The sequence below is a fragment of the Chiloscyllium plagiosum genome, unplaced genomic scaffold, assembly GCF_037043375.1.
Source record: "Chiloscyllium plagiosum isolate Xiang-an unplaced genomic scaffold, Cpla_swu_hap1 HiC_scaffold_16, whole genome shotgun sequence".
NCBI classification, from domain to species: domain Eukaryota; kingdom Metazoa; phylum Chordata; class Chondrichthyes; order Orectolobiformes; family Hemiscylliidae; genus Chiloscyllium; species Chiloscyllium plagiosum.
The window spans coordinates 30,596,691-30,619,593 of NW_028270154.1; the positions used below are offsets into that span (position 1 = coordinate 30,596,691).

At 39.6% G+C, this 22,903-nt stretch overlaps 1 protein-coding gene and 1 long non-coding RNA gene across 3 annotated transcripts in view; one reads left to right on the plus strand and one right to left on the minus strand.

The window, feature by feature from the left end:
- The window catches only part of LOC148147505 (uncharacterized), a 33,307-nt gene extending 11,672 nt beyond the window's left edge, over positions 1 to 21,635 (plus strand). The window contains exons 2-3 of the long non-coding RNA XR_015759717.1: positions 18,282 to 18,371; positions 20,788 to 21,635. This is a non-coding gene — a long non-coding RNA (uncharacterized LOC148147505). The remainder of the gene's footprint in view (positions 1 to 18,281; positions 18,372 to 20,787) is intronic.
- LOC122556564 (organic cation/carnitine transporter 2-like) overlaps positions 1 to 22,903 on the minus strand; it is a 58,297-nt gene that overhangs the window by 16,675 nt on the left and 18,719 nt on the right. The window contains exons 4-8 of one of the 2 annotated variants that reach the window (XR_015759716.1): positions 16,601 to 16,772; positions 13,247 to 13,373; positions 7,879 to 7,979; positions 3,796 to 4,010; positions 1,048 to 1,353 (exon numbers count right to left, since the gene is read on the minus strand). Coding sequence is in view for 1 of the 2 variants with exons in the window: in XM_043703378.2 (XP_043559313.2) it covers positions 3,796 to 4,010; positions 7,879 to 7,979; positions 13,247 to 13,373; positions 16,601 to 16,772 (615 nt within the window). In the remaining variant the exon portion in view is untranslated. The remainder of the gene's footprint in view (positions 1 to 1,047; positions 1,354 to 3,795; positions 4,011 to 7,878; positions 7,980 to 13,246; positions 13,374 to 16,600; positions 16,773 to 22,903) is intronic. The other variant, XM_043703378.2, reaches the window with a different exon arrangement.

The window sequence follows — 22,903 nt, forward strand, 5'->3', positions numbered from 1 at the left end:
TTCTTTTGACTCCTCAACTGTCTGTAAGTTGTCAAACTGCTTGTCTGAAAACCAGTACTAGAAAGAAAGAAATTTCCTCTGTTGAATATATGAAATTGAAAAGATATTGCCTCTAACTGCTTTTGCTATCTCACAACATCCTGGCCACTGCCTGAAGCTGAACCAGAAAGATGACAATCTCGATAGTTGTCATTATCCATGGGGCTAGGTGTACTGACCTCCCATGGATAACAAAAATACAGAAACCACTACAATGCAAATCTTCTATCTACTGTGAAGGACTGCATGATCAGACCAGATGAGTCAATGGAGGAAAAGAAAACATTGAATCTGAGGCCATACTCATCATCGTATCACTAATTGTGATTGTATGGATTTATTGGGAGTGAACTCCAGGTGATGAGAAATGAGTGTTGTTGAATTGAGATTTCAACAACATATGCACATCATGATTAAGACTGTCAATCTTTGCCTCTGTAAAACTGACAATTTCTGCTCTGCTTTTGCTTATTTGGTGCTCAAACCTTCTTCATGGCCTTTGTTACCTCCAGATTTTATTATTCTAATATAGTATTAGCTGACATTCAACTGTCTACCTTGAGTATACTGGAGGTCTTCCAAATCTCTGCTGCTTCTATCATTACACTTGCAGAAAGCCCATTTCACCCACTATCCTTGTGCTTTCTGCTCACAAGATTTCCTTGTTAATCAACATCTCATTTAAAATTTCTCATCAATCTTTTCAAATCTTTCCATACTTGGGTGTTAAGCTGTGCAGTTCCATCAATAAACTTGGCATCTACTTTATTTGCTAAATCAAGCTTTTGCTTCTTTGTCGTAATATGGGCTTGGAGTCATATTTTGTTTTATAATGCTCCTGAGAAGCATCTTAGGACGTATTATAATGAAGCTGAGATATAAATACAAGTTATTGTTTTTGCTCTTTCGTTCATAGCATTGCTGGTTAGGCCAAAATTTAGTGCCCATTCCTACTTGTCCTGAAGAAGCTGGTGATGAACTATTTTCTTGAACTGTTGCAATACTTACAGTAGTGTAAGGTTAGGAAGGGCTTTCCACGAGTTTGATCCAGGAATGGTGAAAGAGTAGTGATAATCATTTCATTCGGAATGTTGTATGGCTTGAATGGGAATTAGTTGGTGGTATTCGCATGCATTTGCTACCTCTGATCTTCTAAGTGGTCGAGGTTGTGAGCTTGAAAGATGCTTTTGCAAAAGCTTTTGAGAGTTGTTGAGAAAGTTAATGAATGTTTTAGGATATCTGAACAGATGTGTATACGAAAGTATACTTTCAAGTATTGCAGTGCCCAGGCAGACTTCTTCTCGAGTTCAGTAGCTTAAAGAGAAAGAACAGGCTATGTCAAAGGTACTTTGTATTTATCAGTAATGAATATAAAGACATATAAACAGATTGAGGGTGAAGATTTTGAAGTGTTTAGATTTCATGAATTGTGCCCAAGGTTGCGAAGCAAAGCAAGAGAACATGCTGCAAGCATCTGACTATGATTCTCCAATCCAGGAGGCTGGAGGGTTAGCAAACAGCTAACATTGTACTGTTGGTTTAAAAATCAAGGAAGATATAGCCCAAGTAATTTAAACTAATCTTCTTAACCTCAGTAATGAGGAAATTGTTGGAAAATGCTCTCAGATAATATAAATTATCATTTTTAAAAGTCATAGACTAGCTAAGAATGGATTTGTTCAGGAAAAGTTGTTTTGGACAAATTTGACTGAATGGTTTGAGGTGGTAAAAAGGACAGTTGATGAAGGAAGCATTTTAGTTGTAGCCTGCATGTATTTTCTGAAAGCTTTTGACAAGGTTTTACATTGCAGACAGGTCAGAAGATCTTAAGCTTGTGAGTTCCAGAAGAAAATTGCAAACTGTATTCAAAATTTGTTAAATGGCCAGGAGCAAACAGTAAAAGTTAGCCGATGTTCTTTGAAGGTGGTTTCCTCTGGGTTCAGTACTGGATGCTCTTTTATTTGTGGCACAGAGCAATGAAATTCAATTGTAATGTAGGGAATATTTGCCAAAGGGCTTGTTTCCACACTGTAAGTAATCTAATCTATTCTAATCAAACATGATACTGAAGCTTGCAAATGCAATGAAAATTTGCTGCATGGTTGCTAATATGGACAGAAGTTGTACAGTGCAAGATGATATCAAATATTAGTCAAGGTGTCAGAAAAGTGGCAAATTATATTCAATCCAGCAAATTGTGAGGCAATGTATTTGGAGAAGACTTACAGGAAATAGAATGTAAATATATAATGGTTAGTTGAATGTGTAGAGGAACAAGAGAACTTGCTCTCCAATGGATCTTCAATGACTCTTGAAAGCAACAGAACAGATAAGTTACCTGCTTAAGATGACATTCAGGCTACAATCCCTCATTAGTCAAGGCATAGCATACAACAGGAGTGAATTTATGCCAGAATTGTATAAAAACACTAGCTGATAATAAACATAGTAATGAGAATACTGCAAACCGTTTTGTTCACCGCATTCCAGGAAGGATATGAAGATTTTGCCTTGAATGGAGAATTTTAGCAATGAGGAAAGTTTGACTAGGCTTTTTTTTGTTTCCCCTTTGGATTTTAAGAAATTGAGAGGAAATTGAATTAAGGTATCTAAAATTGAGGCCACTAGATTGTATGAAAGCAACAATCTATTTCTGTTAACTGTGAGTTCAATAACTAGAAGCCACATTAGAAGTAATTGGTCAAATGTTTAGGGGCAAGTTTAATGTTCAGTTACTGTATGGTAGAGGTCCGGAGCTTATTGCATGAAAATATGGCAATTCCAAGATTATAGGTATCATGTCTGTTACACAGTTACACCTGTGAGTTCACTGGTGTGAGTGAATGACACAAGTTGGTGAGATTGGTGGGTGCACATCATTGGGTATACACTGAATAAATTTAATACGCAGCATAATGTATCCTATGTTTGAAGAGAATGCTGAGTCTAATGTAAATTTGATTGTAATAAAACTAAAATAAATGTCAGCAGTTCCACATTTCTTCTTTGATAAGATAATAAGGATTTACATAGTTTGGTAAAACTAACAATGAAATGCTAGTTGGACAATTCAGATTTTCTTCCACTTCTGACATTTATTTTTGAACTAGGTTCACTAGAGTTTAGAAGAATGAGTGGAGATCTAATTGAAACATACACAATTCTAACAGGGCTGGACAAAATGGATGCAGGCATGATGTTTCCCTGACCAAGGGGTCCAGAACAAGGGATCCCAGTCTCAGGACACATGGACACAGCTACTTCACTCTGAGATGAGGAGAAATTTCTTCATTCGGAGGGTGGTCCACATCTGGAATTCTTTAATTCAGAAAACTGTGCAGGCCAAGTCACTGAATATACTTAGAAAGAAACAATTAGATTTCTAGAGGCTAAAGAGGTAAAAAGAGGGGTGAGGCAATCATGCTGAATGGTGGAGCAGGTTCAATGGGCCAAATGGCTTACTCCTATTTTCTACATTTTGATGTCAATGCTGAGGATTTTAGGAATGTATTGAGGTCAGTTTTTCATCAATCTTCCCTTCCTCACTATTTTCTGCTCAGTCCACCATCCTTAGAGTACAATTAAGATCAGCAACATTGTGATGGATCTTCAGTTTGCACAACAGTGTGTTATAATGCTATAAGCTATTAAGGCCAGCATTGCATGTGTTTTTGAATTTATCAAGAAATGCAGATTTATGTCATTTAACAAAAAAAAACAAGTTCTGATAAACTTAGCTGCTCTGAGAACATTTACTTGAAGGTATGAGCTGGATGAAGAAAAAGACAACTCCACCAAGAAAAAGTATGCCTGTAAGGCTAAGCCGTCGTGGAAACCGCTGAATGAAAATCCAAGCTGCTATATAGGCCGGAACTTCAATGGCACCAGCGAAGAAGCAGTTCAAGTAATCATCTCCATGGAGATTGGATGTGTTCAAAGATAGGCCATTATATATACTTGTTATAATCATCCTGCAACAAAACAATAAATTCCACTTGTAATATAATTTTTAAACTTTCCTCCTCCAACATCATTTTTTTTTCAATTTTGTTTTACTACCATTTTCTTTCTCTCATTTGTGCTTGCTGTTCCACCTAACATTTCCTATCAAGAGAACAGACAGGAGATTTGTTCCTCATATCCTGTACTCAGATCAGGATTAATCAAGGAAATTCTCTGCAAGCAACTAGCTTTCTAAATTTCCTCTCTGCCTCAGTTCAGAACCAATAACATTTCTATTGGAAATACTCAGCAGGTCAGGCAACATCTACTGAGAGAAACATTAGTTTAACTGGATGTCGCCTAAATTGGAGATTATGCTCTCTGGTCCTGGACTCTTCCAGAATGAAAGTAACTTCTCCACATTTATCTTGGCAAGCTGCTTAAGAATTAATGATGTTTGAATAATGTTGCCTTTCATTCTTTTAAACCCCACTGAGTATGGGCCCAGTCTACTCAATGCCACTGCATAAGAAAATCCCTCTATACCCGAGATCAACCTGGTAAACATTTTCTGGACTGCCTGGAGTGCCAATATGTCTTTCCTTAGATTACTGTGAACATTTATCTAAGTGTGGTCTGAATAGTGTTTTGTACAGTCTTAGCAAGAACTCTCTATTTTGTATACCACTCCTTGTGAAATAAAAGCCAACATTCTATTTGTCTTCCCTATTTCTTGTTGCTTGTATACTAACATTTATTTTAAATATGTACAAGGACTCCTAAATCCCTTTGTGCTGCAACTTTCTGCCATCTATCTCTACTTAAATAATATCCAGCTCCTCTATTCTTCCTACCAAAATGCGTAATTTCACATTATGTTTAATTTGACATGATTTTACCTATTCACTGAACTTTTGTCTATGTTCGTTGTAGACTTCGCATCATCCTTACCACTTGCCTTCCTAAATGTTTGCAAATTTGGCTGTGGTCCATTCACTGCCTTCATCATTATTAAATATTGTAAATAATTGTTGTTCCAGCACTAATTGCTATGGCACAACATTAGTTACAGATTGCCATGCCAAAAGTGCCTTCCTCATCCCAACTCTGTTTTCTTTTAGTTAGCCAATTCTCAGTCTGTGCTAATATACTACCTCGAACACCATGGACTTGTATCTTTAAAAAAAAAACTAATATGTGGTACCTAATAAAATGTCTTCTGGAAATCCAAACAAATTGCACCTGCTGCTCCTCCTTATCTATCCTGTTTGCTACCTCTTAAAAGATTTCTAACAACGTTTTCAGGCATGAGTTCCTCTTCATGAAGCCAAGCTGACTCTGCTGAAAACATTATATATTTCTATATGGTTTGCCGTTACAACTTTTCTATTAGACTCCAACATTTCACTAATAACACAAGTTAACAGGCTTTAAGACAACTTTTTTGTTTCTGTACAATGTGAATTAGAGTGTTACACTGGTAGATTTCTAATCTTCAGGGATTGTTCCAAAATCTAGGAATTCTTGGAAGATAACACCAATTCATTCACTACCTCTGTAGCTACTTTATTTAATGTCTGAAGATTCATCCTATCAGGCTTTTAACCCGCTTAGTTTCCCTAGTGTTTTTTTCTTTATTGATAGTTATGCCCCAAACTGCATGGTCTGTGGCCTTAAAGATACTCTGGACAGATTCTAGAAACCCATGGATTATATAAAACCTAAACCAACAGTTTGGAATCCAACCGCTAGATTGAATTTGCATGGTAGCCCTAACTGAATGAGCAGTAAGGTTCCCTACTAGCATTTTAGGTTTACTTACAGCAAATAGGTTTCAGTGGTTCAAGAACACAGTTTGCCACCACCATATTGTTGGGTAGCTGCCGGTGTGTGGCTTTATGAGGACAATCTATTTAATAAAAAAACAAAAAACAAAACCTGCAAATGCTGGGAATCAGAAACCAAAACAGAAATTGCTGGAAAACCTCAGCAGGTCTGGCAGCATCTGTGGAAAGAACGCAGTGTTAACATTTCAGGTCCAGGGACCCTTCGTCAGAATTTAGACCTGGAATGTTATCTCTACTTTCTCTCGACACATGCTGCCAGATCTTCTGAGGTTTTCCAGCAATCTGCTTTAAGTTGGAGTAAGACCTGGCTCAAAGGAAGATTGTTCCATTTGTTGCAGGTCAGTCATCTCAGTTCCAGGTCATCACTGCAGGAGTTCCTTCGGGTAGTGACCTCACCCCAGCTAACTTCAGCTGGTTCCTGCAATCCATTAGGTTGGAAGTGGGGATGCTTGCCATTCACAATTCATTAGGTACTGAAGCAGTCCATGCCTAAGTGCAGCAAGATGTGGGCAAAACCCAGGTTAAGGTTGACAAGTGACAAGTTACATTTGTGCCACACATGTGCCAGACAATAACTACCTCCAAGAAAAGAGAATCTAACCATCACCACCTTGATATTCAATGGTGTTAACATGACTGAATCTCCCATTATCAACATCCTGTCAGGTTACCATCAGCCAGAAACTGAACTGGACTTGCCAATATAAATAATATGGCTGCAGAAGTTGTTCAAAGTTTGGAATCGTGCAGTGAATAACTCACCTCCTGACTGCCCAATGCCTTTTGCACCATCTAAACAGCACAAGTCAGGAATATGATAGAATACTTCCCACTTGCCTGGATGATTGCATCTCCAACAATACTCATGAAGCTTGGCACCATCTGGGGCAATATGGTCCACTTGATTGGCACCACATCCACAATTATCCACTCCCTACACCACTGATATTCAGTGGCAGCAGTAAGTGCCATCTACAATTGGTACATTCACCAAGGCTCCTCAGTCAGTACCTTCCAAAACCACAACCACTCCCGAATAGAAGGACAAAGTGTATAAAAATTATGGAAACTCCATCAGCTGGTAATTCCCCTCCAAGCCACTCATCAACCTGTCCCTATAGGGGTAAAAACAATGACTGCAGATGCTGGAAACCAGATTCTGGATTAGTGGTGCTGGAAGAGCACAGCAGTTCAGGCAGCATCCAAGGAGCAGCGAAATCGACGTTTTGGGCAAAAGGCCTTGATCAGAAATAAAGGCAGTGAGCCGCCCATCTTCCGCCTCGGAACACTTCAACCCCAGGGCATCAATGTGGACTTCAACAGTTTCCTCAATTCCCCTTCCCCCACCTCACCCCAGTTCCAAACTTCCAGCTCAGCACTGTCCCCATGACTTGTCCTACCTGCCTATCTCCTTTTTCACCTATCCACTCCACCCTCTCCTCCCTGACCTATCACCTTCATCCTCTCCTCCACTCACCCATTGTACTCTATGCTACTTTCTCCCCACCCCACCCTCCTCTAGCTTATCTCTCCACCCTTCAGGCTCACTGCCTTTATTCCTGATGAAGGGCTTTTGCCCGAAACGTCGATTTCGCTGCTCCTTGGATCCTGCCTGAACTGCTGTGCTCTTCCAGCACCACTAATCTAGAACCTGTCTCTATAGCTGTCTCTTCATTGTGGCTGGGTCAAAATCCTAGGACTCCCTTCCCAAGGGCATTGTGGATCTACCTACACCAATGGACTGCAGCATTCAAAAAGGCAGCTCACCTCCACCTTCTTAGGGGCAACTGGGTATAAGCAACTAATGCCGGCCCAGCCAGTAATCCTCACATTCCACAGTTACATTTTTTTTAAAAAAGTGATCCGGAATTAGAATGTACTGCCTAATTGTGGCTTGGATACAGATTCAACAATATGTTTCAAAAAACAAGCAAGGAGATATGCAATAGAGGCGTGAGATTAGCTAGTTTGTTCTTCTAACAAAACACTACAGACTTGATTGGCTGAATAGCCTCCATCCCTGTATTCTATTACAAGTTTGAATACTCACCATAACAGAAAGTTTACAATAGTGATGGCTCGGATATTAGGGCTTTTAAACAAATCAATAATTGTCGATGATTGTTTACTTTTAGCCTTCAAATCTTCAAGCTGGAAAGAAAGCCAAGAGGATTAAGTAGAGGTATTAATTATTTGAAAACATATTATTACCAATTGCTTGTCTTTCAAATAAGTAGCAAAACCATGGAATGGTCACAATACAGATAAAGGCTGTTGTGTACTTTGTTTCTGCACAGATTCTCATTAAAAGCAACTCATTATATATTACTATTACAAGAATTATACAGAATACATGGTACAGAAATGGGCCAATTGGCCTACCTATAACTTACCACTTAAGCCTCTTCCCATCTCTCCTTTTCTGATTTGATCATAATTCTATTTCCTTCTCCCTCAAGTCCTTGTTTGGCATCCCCTTAAATGTGTATGTGCTATTTGATTCAAGTATTACATTCTCACCACTCTGGATACACAAGCATATTGTGAATTCTTTACTGGATTTCTTGGCGACTGAAGAGCATCCAATCTTGTGATGACCTCTAGTTCTGCTGCTTCCAAAGCAGAAGCATTCCTTCTGTATCCATTTTATCAAAACCTGTCATAATTTTAAAGAACTTAACAAGATCAGCACCAACCAAGATAACCACATTCCTGAAGAAGGGCTTATGCCTGAAACGTCGATTCTCCTGCTCCTTTGATGCTGCCTGACCTGCTGCGTTTTTCCAGCAACACATTTTTAAGCTCTGATCTCCAGCATCTGCAGTCCTCACTTTCTCCAAGATCACCACTAAGCCTTAGAAAAGAGACCCAGTCTGTAAATTCTTTCCTGATATGCACATCCACACATTTATGTCCACACTGTTCTTCTGAAGAGCATCCAATCCAGAACCACCGCCCCTACCCCTTGGACCCTCCATTTCCCATGGCTAATCCACCTAGCCTGCAAACAAAGGCTGACATGCACTTACTTCAGTTAAGATGGTGAATGTATAGAGCATTTTAAGATTAATAAGGAGGTATTAGATGTTTTAACAAGCATAATGGTGTGCAAATTCCCAGGACCTGATGAAAAGTGTCCCAGGCTGCTAATGGGAGGCAAGGGAAGTGATTGCTGGCCACAGGTGAAATGTCAGGTGACAGGAGGAGAGCTAATGTGGTTTCTTTGTTCAAGAAGGGCACCAGGGATAGGCAGGGTAATTACAGAACAGTTAGTCCAATGTCAGTGGTAGAAAAATATTTGAAAAGCTTCTAATGGACAGGATAAATCAACATTCACAAAAGCAGGATTAATCAGAAAGAGTCAGCATGGATTTGTTGGAGTAAGGTTCTGCCTGACTAATTTCGTTGAGTATTTGAAAAGATGACTAAATATATTGATGAGAGTTGTGCAGTTGATGTGATTTAAATGTCCTTTACATCTTTGATAAGGTCTCACATGAAAAGCTGGTCCAAAAGCCCTTGGAATTCAAGTCAAGTTGGCAAACTGGATCCAAATTTGGTTTGCAAACAGAAGGCAAGGGGTTATGGTGGAGACCTTTGTAATTGGAAGTCTGTGGCCAGCGGTGTCCTACAGGAATTGGTGCTGGGACTCTTGCTATTTGTTACCTGCATTAACAACTTAGATATGAATACAGAAGGTTTAATTTGTAAGTTTGCAGATGACACAAAAATGGTAATGTTGTTGTTCGTGAGGAGGATGGTCTCAGGCTACATCCTGATTCTATTCAGCTATTAAATTGGGCAGGACAATATCAGATAGAATTTAATCCTGATAAGTTGAAGTCATGCATTTTGGAAGCTCTAATAAGGGAAGGATATATACACAATGAACGGGGAGTACTGAGGAACAAAGGGACCTTAGTGTACAAGTCCATAGATTCCTGAAGGTATCAGAACAGGCAGACAGGGTGGTGAAAAACACAGGGTAAAAACAATGACTGCAGATGCTGGAAACCAGATTCTGGATAATTGCAAGGTTTGTGAAGATTTGTAGCTCAGGTTGAGGTTTAGGGTGTAGGTTTGCTCGCTGAGCTGTAGGTTTGATATCCAGACGTTTCATTACCTAGCTAGGTAACATCATCAGTGGCGACCTCCAAGTGAAGCGAAGCTGTTGTCTCCTACTTTCTATTAATATCTTTCTCCTGGTTGGGGTTCCTGGGGTTTGTGGTGATGTTATTTCCTGTTCGTTTTCTGAGGGGTTGATAGATGGCATGCTAGATCTATGTGTTTGTTTATGGCGTTGTGGTTGGAGTGCCAGGCCTCTAGGAATTCTCTGGCATGTCTTCGCTTAGCCTGTACCAGGATAGATGTATTGTCCCAGTCGAAATGGTGGTTTTTTTCGTCTGTGTGTAGGGCTACAAGGGAGAGAGGGTCGTGTCTTTTTGTGGCTAGCTGGTGTCGGTGTAACCTGGTGGCTAACGTTTTTCCTGTTTGTCCTAGGTATTGTTTGTCGCAGTCCTTGCATGGAATTTTGTAGATGACGTTGGTATCAGAACACTACTCCAATGAGCCACCACACTCAGCACAGACGAACTTCGGAAAACAGAGAAGAACCACCTATACAATGTATTCAAGAAGAATGGATACTCAAAAAACACAGTGCGCAGATTCCTCAAGAACAAACCACGACAAGCAGACCAAACACAGCCAGAAACCCTAACCACCTTACCATACATCAAAGAAGTTTCAGAAATGACAGCAAGACTACGAAGACCCCTCGGAATCCTAGTAGCACACAAACCGACCAACACTCTCAAACAAAAACTAGCAAACTTAAAAGACCCAGTACAACCCATGGACAAAACCAACGTCATCTACAAAATTCCATGCAAGGGCTGCCACAACACTCCGTCGGACAAACAGGAAGAAAGTTAGCCACGAGGATACATGAACACCAGCTAGCCACAAAAAGACACGACCCTCTCTCCCTCGTAGCCCTACACACGGATGAAAAAAAACCACCATTTCAACTGGGACAACACATCTATCCTGGGACAGGCTAAGCAAAGACATGCCAGAGAATTCCTAGAGGCCTGGTGAGGACCAGTTCGGCCAAACGAATGAGAGTGTCAGTGGAAGGGTACTGTTGGGGACCCTCGGGAGAGGAAGAAACGGAGGGCTTGGAGGCCCTGGTCATGGCAGATGGAGGTGTAGAGGAATTGGATATCCATGGTGAAGATGAGGCGTTGTGGGCTGGGGAAACGGAAGTCTTGGAGGATGTGGAGGGCGTGGGTAATGTCTCGAATGTATATGGTGAAAAACACAGTACGCCTGCCTTCATTAGCTAAGTTAAAAATCACACAACACCAGGTTATAGTCCAACAGGTTTAACTGGAAGCACACAAGCTTTCGGAGCGACGCTCCTTCATCGGGTGATAGTCAGGTGAAGGAGCGGTGCTCCGAAAGCTAGTGCTTCCAATTAAACCTGTTGGACTATAACCTGGTGTTGTGTGATTTTTAACTTTGTACACCCCAGTCCAACACCAGCATTTCCAACTCATTAGCTAAGGTGTAGAATCTTGGAAAGAGGATGTCTTGTGGTAACTTTACAAAATATTGGTTAGGCTATCATTACAAAGTCGAAAGAATGTATACTCACTACAAGATAGAAAGTGTTTTCTGAATTTTAAAGTGAATTTAAAGTACAGCCACAGCTGCCAGAACAGAACAACTAAGAGGTGGGATACATGTATCCAAAATAGATACATGTAAGGATTGGCTGTTAAAAGGATGCCTGAGTTTAGGTTGCTGCTTTGACAACAATTCAAATTTAACTCATTGATTTAAATTCTGCCCAGGATACTAAAACCCAATTAAGTTTGAATTTATTGTATTGACAACATCGGGCCAATGAGAGGGGGCATAAAAAAATGGGAATTTTGAAATTTGGTCAGAACATCTGCTGTAGAGCTGGAGAGCAAAGGCCATATGAAGAAATAAATATTTTGCTCTCAAAGAAATTTCAGAAGGCACTATTTATCGAAAGGTACATTTTCATGTAAAGATACTCACAGTAAAAAGAAAGAGGAAGACTCAGGGACAAGACAGAAGAATCAGAAGACTAGAAAGAAGACAGCATAAGAGTCTGTATGGACTTGAGATTAAGTTAATGTAATGTTTAATAATTGTGTTATTGGAGCAGCATTTTTACTGAGTTGGGGTCAGGTAGTAATTATTTAAAAAAAAGAGGGCTAGGATTTGTGAATAGTTTGTGTTTAGTGTTCACTATTAGAGGTAGGAAAATAAGTTGTTATTTTTCTTTAAATAATGGAAATTAGGAGTTCTCTTTCACTCACTCATACATTTTAACAGATTGTGAGGTGATGTGACACTTTCTGGGTGTTTAGTTTTAATTAACAGGGAGGGTTGACCTCCCTATTATAATACTATAAAGGGAATACTGTGTGCAGTTCTGGTTGTCACAGTATTAGAAGGACGTGATTGCATCAGAGAGGATGAAGAGGAGATTCACCAGGATGTTGCCTGGGATGAAAAGTCTCAGTTATGAGGAGAGACTGGCTAGGTTGGGTTTGTTTTCCCTGGAGCAGAGAAGGCTGAGGGGGTATCTGACTGAGGTATACAAAATTATGAGGGGTTTGGATAGGGTAGATCTTGAGAACCTTTCTGCCATTATAGACGTGTCTAAGACTAGAGGGCATGAGTTTAAGGTGATGGTTAAGTGTTTAGAGAAGATCTGAGGAAATATTTTTCATCTAGATGTGGTGGTGGTGGTAAGTACTCTCATACATTTAAGAAGCATCTAAATCTTTACTTAAAATACCATGGCACAGTAGGCTATGACCAAGTGCAAGCAAATGGGACTAGTAAAATTTGATGTTTGTGGGTCAGCATTGACATTGTGGGCCAAAGGATCTGTTTCTATGCTGTATGGCTCTATGACAAATCAGATACAAACCACTGGCATATAAAATGATAAAACTCTAATCTCCTTATAAACTCCCCTACAGTGAAATATTGAAAACAGACTATTGGTAAGGATAGAAATGTCACAGCTCACAGCAACTCCTGGTAAATGACTTTATTCAAGGTTGAACTTAAATCGTAAAATTACAGACTTTCCAGGATGGAGTCACTGTACATTGCTCCATCAGTTCGAAACGATGTGTATTGGAGTGCATGCAGATGGAGACTGAATTCTGTGTCTACATTATATTTTCCTTTGAGTAAACGTTTACACATTTTCTTGTTTCTTTTCAAGACAATTGCACTGGTTAAATACAGCTTCAAAGTTATGGAAACAAGTTTTACTTTTTATGTTGGTGGTGATGAAAGAACAGATCACTATTAAAGAGTTCAGCAATCACACAGGAAACAAGCATAATATTGACTATTTGTACCTCAAGATCAGTGAAGAACACCTCTGGAGGAGTGACACCATTTTTTTTTGCAATGTGTCGGAATATTGCTTCAGCCTCCTTTGCCCTTCCCTTTACTAGCAGCCAGCGCGGAGATTCAGGAACAAACCTTAAATTAAAAGTTTTTCATTTTCAATAAAAAATACTAAAAAGAGTACCAAGGTCACAGAAAGGATTTGGACAATTAATAATAATGGTAAACATTCCATAATGGTACATATTAACAGATCAGAATTAGTTTGCTCAAATCAAGGAGTGGATTTAGAAATGTGTGTGAGAGATAATACAGAATTTGACAGGATGATAGAAATGTCTGGATTATGTGTGCCACTGCTAATCTTGAAAAGTGTCTTATTCTGACATGGAATATACTCCAAGGACATCTAAAGAGAAAGGATAAAGTGGTATAGATTTTTGTTTTTAGACAACTTTAGCCTGATATGGAATGGAGAATCTAGGGCTTTAAATTGCATACACTACAGCAGGAAAAACTTCAACATTAACAAACTCCCAAGTGCAGTCCTATTTAATGACTCCAGGCTTCAGCTCTTGCTCTAATTAGCTCTCTCACCCTCTAGTAAAAGGACAGATCATACTTCCTCCCTCACTGCAGCTCTTCTTTCACTTATCAATTCAGACTTTCTCAATCGGTTTTGCTGCACTCAGCGTCCAGCTGCCACTTTTCTGTGACTCACTTTATGCATCAGAGATTCCAATGATCTGTCTCAGTTTCTGCTTGTAAGGGAACCAATTCACCAGTCTAAGTGAATGCCTTGCAGCTCTTTGTGAGCTCTTTATCACCTACGTATTGAAATAAACCATAATTTACTGCTGTAATTAAGTTAAATGCCTACAGCAAACTTGACTGGGTTTTATAAAGTTAGCAATCCTTAAAACTTCCTCATTTACCAAACTCAGCCTTGCTGCTCAGGCTCTGTTGGCATAAGGCACAGACAGAGGAGCAGAATTACACCATTTGGCCCATCAAGTCTGCTCTGCTATTCGATCATGGTTTTCTCAATCCCATTCTTCTGCTTTCTCTCCTTAACCCTTGATCCCCTTACTAATCAAGAACCCATCTCTGTTTAAAATACTTTCAATGACTTGTGGCCTCTAATGCCCTCTGCAGCAAAGAGTTCCACAGATTATCTACCCCCTCGCTGAAGAAATTCTTCCTCATCCCAGTTCTAAAGGGTCATCTCTTACTCTGAGGCTGTCTCTCTAGATCCTATCTTTTCTACCAGTGGAAACATCATGTCCATATCCACTCTATCCAGGCCTCTCAGTATTTTGTAAGTTTCAATCTGATCCTCTCTTATCTTTCTAAACTCCATCGAGTATAGACCCAGGGTCCTCAACCACGCCTCACATAACAAACCCATTCATTCCTGCAAACCTCCTTTGGACCCCTTCCATGGCAGGCACATCTTTCCTTAGGTACAGGGCTCAAAACGTCTCACAATATTCCAAATGCAGTAAGCCACCTTTGTGTGATTCATTGAACCTCACATACAGGGAAGTCTACAAAATTCTGAGAGGGAAAGCAGGGAGACTGAGGCAACAAATCTCTTTTGTTCACTAAGCATGATGCTGGTGGAAGCCCAAGCTCAATTTGAAGAAACCGAGTTTGTGAGGGTTTAATTGCAACTGGAAGGTTTATCTAGATTTGATTATAAGAAGGGAGTTATAATTCATCCTTATATGTGAAAGTCAGCTCAGAGAATAGATGTTTTCTGGCTAAAAAAGGGAAGAGCAGCTAAAGAAAAATAGCTTTGACTGGTTCCCAGAGAATGAAGTAGTCTCTTAAAAGGGACAGAAGAATGTATAAACATTGTACAGTGACTTTGGGCATTTTAGATGTTCGATGGATCTTTTTTCTGCCTTTTAAAATATAAGTTACCGACTGAAATAATGCTCAGTTAATGTTGCTTTTATTTTGTTTTGTCTTAAAACTTGAAATATTTTTGTTTGATCCTTTGAGCCAAATCACCAGAAGTTCAAACTTTGGAGCTCTGACTGTACCAACAGTCCACTATTTCTGAGAGATCATTCATTGAATTATAAGACAGATTTCCAATAGTTAGCAATTTTTAATAGTTCGCCTATGGTCAATTTCTCATGAAAGGGGGAGATAACAGCAAAGTTCATCAATAGTCTGTACACATGCTATTAGAACTGGTTAAGATGCGCGTAAGTTATCGCTATCCGCTTGGTACAAAAGGGGTTAAGAGATACCAGAAGAATGGAGCTAGGATTTTAAATGCAGTAGGAGGTGATGTCAATAAATTCCAAATGTTGTATGGGTTTAAATGGCCAGTACAGTATATTCAAATGATAAATTTGATTGGCTAATGATTATAATAGTTCGTGCATGAACAGCTTGTGCAGGGTTTCAAATTGGATAGCTGCCAAAGGAAACCACTTGTTCAAGTGATCAATCTGCATGAATTATAAAGTCTTTGTTTACAGGTAGACCAGAGAAATTATGCCTCAGTTTGATTGTGATGTATTCACCATTACACAAATGTTTGAATACAATCAGTGAATAAAGGAACTCGAGTCTCACCTGTCCATTATGGATACAGGAAGGAGGAAAAGAATTTCCATTTCACTTACATGATTCAAGGCATTAAGATGTAGCTTGTTGAAGTTCTGAATAATGTTTCTCTAATTCTCCTACTGCTCCAAGTTCTGTGTGCAGCACCAACATGCAAACAGGAACTGAATGCAATACTCACCAAGAAGTATATATGACCCCACAGTTTGGAGAGAACATTGGTCCTGAATTGTGACTATGAAAGCTGAAATTTGTTTGGGAGCTTCCCTCCCAACTATCTTGGAAGCGGTCTCAGGCTGGACTGCAATCAATTAGAAGGATTCTGAGGAAGGTCACTCGACTCGAAACATTAACTCTGATTTCTCTCCGCAGATGCTGCCAGACCCGCTGAACGTTTCCAGCAATCTCTACTTTTGTTTCCGATTTACAGCATCCACAGTTCTTCCAACTTTTACTCAATTAGAAGGGACCATCTGCCAATTTTACAACCTATTTAATTTTTAACTCTTTGATTTCAATCTGGAACAAAATGTATGAGTATTTTAGTGTGCTGAAAATTGATGTTTTATTCTAGGTAGCGAAAATGGAAGTTACATTTATTGAATTTTCCATTGCAGTTAAGGAGACACAATACACCTTTTTAATACACTATCAAACTTGACCCCCACCCACATGCCTGAAATAGTCTCATGTTCTTTTTTAAAATTTAAATCACTGGCAGTCGTTAATGGCAAATAAAGTTCTGATCTACCGGAGCCATCATTTTAATTCCTACTTACCACCACATAGGAATGTATATTAGGCCAGAGAGAGACAGTGTGAAAAGCAATATCCTCCAATTTCGGATGAAGTATGCAACAAAAGGCAGAGTCATGTATCCAATTGCAAACGAAATGCAAACACCTAGAATACCAAATATAGCCCGAGTGGATTTTCCCAGAAGTTCTGATCCTGTATAAAGAAGAAATCCAGAATAATAGCAATTGTGAGTTAATTCCTACTTTTGCTTCACTGCCTGTTATTGTCATTTTGAAGAAAAATTATCTGGATGTCTATTTAAAAAAAAGCTTTCACTCATTCAGAAGAATGTAGACTAAGTATAATCTACAAACCAAGCTATATGAAAAATCTTGAATGCGGGATATGTCATCATGTGTACCTCCCAAATGCTTCAATCAAGCAGCATGAACAGAAGAAAGAAAACAATATCACCTGGCACATTTTAAGTAGAAGAAGAAAAGAAGTGAAAATACTTGTAAAACTATTATCCAAAGTAAAGGGGAAAAAATGAAAATGACTCAATAACTGAAATTGCTGAAAAGGTTCAGCAGTATCTGGCATCATCTGTGGAGAGAAATCAGAGTTAACATTTTGGGCTGAGTGACCCTTCCTCAGAAGTGATGGTAGCAAGGAAAGTGTCAGTTTGTATGCAGAAGATCCACTGGGGCAGAAGAGGGTAAGGAGTAAACAATAGGTGGGGATAGAGCCCAAAGAGAGAGAAGAACAGCTGAACAGACAAAGGAGTGGATACTGATTTGACTAGGAAGATGAATTGACAATGAAATTAATGACAGTGGACAAGAGAAAAGATGGTGTAGTCCCTAACACCACACCTTACATGGAGCATGGAATGTGACAAAATGGTACAAACTTTTGGGAGTGTTTACCAGTAAAACTCCATTGGTTGGGATTGAATAATATGATCAGATCAATTCATTGGCTGAGTGCCAAAGGAGTTTCTGGGAAGAGGAACACATACTTTTATGATAAAAATTAGCAGAATAAAAGATTCTCAGGAGAAGCCTTCAAGACCGACATTTGAGAAGTCCATGCCCTGAAATGATCTTCAGAAAAGACAAAGAACCACGAGGCAAGATCTACACCAAGACAAATTTAGCCGCTTCACTTGAATCAGGGTAGTATTTGTTTCAAGCCAAACTTATGGAGTTAATGTTAGAGTTTGGATTAAATGTGAATTCAGTTAAAGCTAAGGTAAAGTGTAGTTAAATGAAGCAAGTTAAAGTTGAATAGATGAAGCAAACAGTAAATGTTGCAAAGAATGTATATTTTATTTTATAGTAAAAATACCATTTATGGCAATGATTTTATTCAATATTCCACCACCAGGAATAACACCCATGTGGCCAGAGAACCAATAACAAACAAAGCCCAATAGGGATGAATCTAAGTTTTATATTGAGCATTAGTACTTAAAGGGTTAAATAGAAAGGTTTAATTAATTCATTTCTAAGTTGGCTCCCTGCCTTTTGTCTGTCACACAATGGAAGAATACCTCAGTAAAGGGTTGAAGTCCTCCTTTCTGAGCCACAGTAGCCCTGGTTCCTAAACAGGAATGCATTAAAAGTGTGCACTTTCATGTGCAATGAATGGTCAGTTGTGCTCCTGTTTATGCTGAGAATCATTTCTTTTTGTTCCTGCCAACGTGGTGCATGTATGCAGGCTATCTCCAGGCTAGCAGTGCACGTCGTGATGCACGGCTGGGCTTTCACAGTGGTGCTGCTTCCAGGATCCCAGAAGGTCACAACAGTGGTGAGTACTTCCATCGCAGGTGGGAGGGAAGATAAGACAAGCAACATACCAGAATATTGTGATGCATAAATAAAGATGCAGGTTTGAGAGAACAGTGTGAAAAATTTCACAAAGGGCTCCCAGAACCAAACACCCTGTATGAAACTCACCAAAATTGACACTTATCTGATTTGTGGTGAAACAGAGCCATAGAGTCAAAGAGATGTACTGCACAGAAACAGATCCTTCTGTCCAACTCATCCATGCCGACTAATCTAGTCCCATTTCCAGCACTTGCCTCATATTCCTCTAAACCCCTTCTATTCATATACCCATCCAAATGCTGTGCCAGTCTCCACCACTTCCTCTGATAGCTCATTTCATCCTCTGCATGAAAAAGTTGCCCCTGAGATCCCTTTTAAATCTTTCCACTCTCATCCTAAACCTATGTCCCCTAGTTCTGGACTCCCCCACCCCAGGGAAAAGACTTTGTCTATATATCCTATCCATGCCCGTCATGATTTTATAAACCTCTACAAGGTCAGCCCTCAGCCTCCAACACTCCAGGGAAAACAGCCCCAGCCAATTCAGCCTCTCCCTAGAGCTCAAACCCTCCAAACCCTGGCAACATCCTTATAAATCTTTTCTGAACCCTTTCAAGTTTCACAACATCCTTTCAATAGGAAAGAGACCAGAACTGCACACAATATTCCAAAATTGGTGTTACCAATGTCCTGGACAGCTGCAACAAGACCATCCAACTCCTATACTCAATGCTCTGACCAATAAAGGAAAGCGTACTGAACGCCTTCTTCACTATCCTATCTACCTGCAACTCCACTCTCAAGGAACTATGAGCCTGCACTCCAAGGGTCTCTTTGTTCAGCAACACTCCCCAGGACCTTACCATTAAGTGTATATCTCCTATCCTGATTTACTTATAAAATGCAGCACCTCATTTATCTAAATTAAATTCTATCTGCAACTCCTCGGCCCATTGGCCCATTTGATCAAGATCCCATTGTACTCTGAGGTAGGCTTCTTCGCTGTCCACTACACCTCCAAATTTGGTGTCATCTGCCAATTTACTAATTATACCACCTCTGTTCACATCCAAATTATTTATATAAATGATGAAAAGCAGTGGACCCAGCACTGATCCTTGTGGCACACCACTGGTCACAAGCCTCCAATCTGAAAAGCAACTCTCCACCATCACCCTCTATTTCTTACCTTCGAGCCAGTTCTGTATCCAAATGGCAAGCTCTCCCTGTATTTCATGTGATCACCCTTGCTAACTAGTTTATCATGAGTAACCTTGAATGTCTTACTGAAGTCCGTATAGATCACGTCCACTCCTCTGTCCTCATCAATCCTCTTTGTTACTTCTTCAAAAAACTCAATCAAGTTAGTGAGACATGATTTCCCACGCACAAAGCCATGTTGACTATTCCTAATCAGTCCTTGTCTTTCCAAATGTGTGTAAATCCTGTTCCTCGGGATTCCGTCCAACAACTTGTCCACCACTGATGTCAGGCTCACCGGTCTATAGTTCCCTGGCTTGTCCTTACCACACTTCTTAAATAGTGGCACCACGTTAGCCAACCTCCAGTCTTCTAGCACCTGACTTTGACTATTGATGATACAAATATCTCAGCAAGGGGTCCAGCAATCACTTCTCTAGCTTCCCGCTGAGTTTCAGCATACACCTGATCAGGTCCTGGGGATTTATTCACTTTTATGTGTTTTAAGACATCCAGCACCTCCTCCTCTGTAATATGGACATTTTTCAAGATGTCACCATCTATTTCCCCACATTCTAATACCGTCAAAATTGACCTTTCTCCAATTTAGAACTTCAAATTTTAGGTCCAGTCTATCCTTTTACATCACTATTTTAAAACTAATGGAATTATGATCGCTAGCCCCAAAATGCTCCCCCACTGACACCTCAGTCACTTGCCCTGCCTTATTTCCTAAGAGGAGGTCAAGTTTTGCACTTTCTCTGGTAGGTACATCCACATACTGAATCAGAAAGTTTTCTTATACACACTTAACAAATCTCTCATCATCTAAACCCTCAACACTATGGCTTAAAACTTAGATGTTTTTTTGAGAGAACACTGTGGAACTCCATCAATGATAAAGCCGTATAGACATTGCATTGTGCACAGAGGTAGGGTTCTTTCAAAATCTCCTTATAAAGGATCCTGTGGACAGCTAGGTCACAATATGGCTGCATTTTACATTATGTTTGACAGTAATGTCCATTTAACATGCTTAGAGGACTTGTGTATTGAATAATTGGGGTAAATGGACTTAATTCAAGTGGAATTTAAGGCAAAATGTGAAGAATCACTGTGGACAGTAGACTTGTGTTTTTAACAATATTTCCTGTAAACAATCTGTCTGGTGATAACTGTATACTTTGCTGTAGGACTCTGGCTGGGGCTGTTTTGAACAAGTATCCAGATTGGATTTGAGAGGTCCTGGTTTCACTTGGTTCAGTCGGCGGGGAGTCTGCTAAGAACAAGCTGCTTTGGACAAACGAACAAGCTGCCCAGTTTCCTGAACATGTTGTGTCTGCAAGAGTTCAAGAACAACTATATGGGACCAGTGATTACACTGGCAAGAATATCAGAATTCTCCTGTGGTTCCACATGTTGGCTACCTTGATGATTTTTAAGGGGCCCTATTCTTTCCCTAGTTACCTTTTTTTTCCTTAATATATTTATAAAATCCCTATGGATTCTCTGGAACTCTGGAACATTTATACTTTTGCCTTCAAGAATAATCCATTGGCAAAAGTGTTTTATTTAAGAAAGCCAATCACTGCACAGAAACTCGTATTTCTTTCCTCTTTTTCCTGAAAAGCTTATATGTGTGTGTGTGTTTGTGTGGTATGTTTTTGAGGATAGTTAGACAGATAAGCATTCATATTTCTATATTATTGGCTGTGCAGTTTCGCCAAATATTGTGTGTGTATACACACACATTTATATTTTAAAAAAACATTTATTTTGATAATAAAACCATAGTCATGTTTATTAAGAAATCCAGTTGATATTGGTTGTTTAAAGTGTGATAAAAGTACAGTAGTTTATTGTTCACCTTGATAACTGGAAGAGTGTTTAGTTTGTGAGGTGATTCATGGAGTCATGGATGATGCTTTCCTCCAGTCTTGGTTATACTAATGTGTTTATCCCAAACAAAAAAGCTTTGGATTTGAATAAATTTTATTACATAAAACATGTGGGTTGAGTTGGCTAGATTTGAGATATAGATTAAAAATGTATCGCAGTATTTAACAGTGGTAAACATTGAGAGAAATAATTAAAAATAATATGCAGCATGGTGAAAGAAAAAGTCCACAAGAAAGCTGTTTGGTAAAGAAACAAAGGATTGTATACTATAAGAGTACAAACAGTGGTAAATCTGAGGATTGAGAGAGTGTTCATAACTAGCAAAGGACAACTGAAAGGTTAACATGGAATATAAGACTCACCAGCAATATAAAAATGTATTGTAAAAGTATTTCAACAAATTAAAAAGCAAGTTGACAGCATAAGTAAATGTTGGTCTGTAGCAGGCTCAGATGTGCCTAATGGAAAATTAGGAACTAATAGACATTAAAAGAATCTCTTACTTATTTTCAAGATAGAAGCATGTCAATGATAGAGAGAAGGAGCTAGTGAGCACAATAAACATCAATTAAATATTATTAGTACATAAAAAGATAAATCTCCTGAATCCAGTAGCTGACATCCTTTAAAAGAAGTAGCTACAGAGACAGTGGAAGCATCAGATGTGACAGAAGAGTGGTTCATTTCAAAACACAAAAATCAAGATAGTTACTCAGACCTTATCCACCCTTCAAGAGTACTTGCATCTACTCCACCAATTTGTGATTTCACATAGCAGGTTAATTCCTTTGCAACAGTTAAAATGGGTATGTTTGACCTCAACATTGAGTTCAAATGGCCCCAGTGAATTTTGGTTACCCATCTATATGAATCATGCCTCATTCCTCCTTTCCACTGCCGGCTAAAATTGGAATTGTCAGAAATGGGGGAAAGTATTCCATATCCAACCACCATCCACCATCGTTAAAGATCTGCAGCATCTCCAGGACCCCACAAAATGAAGCAGAGCCAGACAAAGACATATCCCTCCCTGATGCACTCAATGCTTTCCATGTTCAGTTCGAACAGAATGCCAGTGGAGTGGTGTCACCTGTCCTGACAGCCGCGGATGTACCTGTTCCCTCTGGCGCCACTACGGACATCGGATCGGTCTTCCTGAGAGTCAGCCCAGAAGGAAAGTGATGAGCCCAGACGGAATCCCTAGCCATGTACTTAGATCCTGTGCGGATCATCTGGTAGAGGTATTCACTGACATCTTCAACCTCTCCCTCTTCTACAAACCGAGCTCTCCGCCTGCTTCAAGAAGACCACCATCATCCCAGTACCAAAGAAAACACATGCAACATGCCTAAGTGACTACTGCCCAGTGGCTCGAACCTCTACAATCATGGCGTGCTTCAAGAGGCTGGT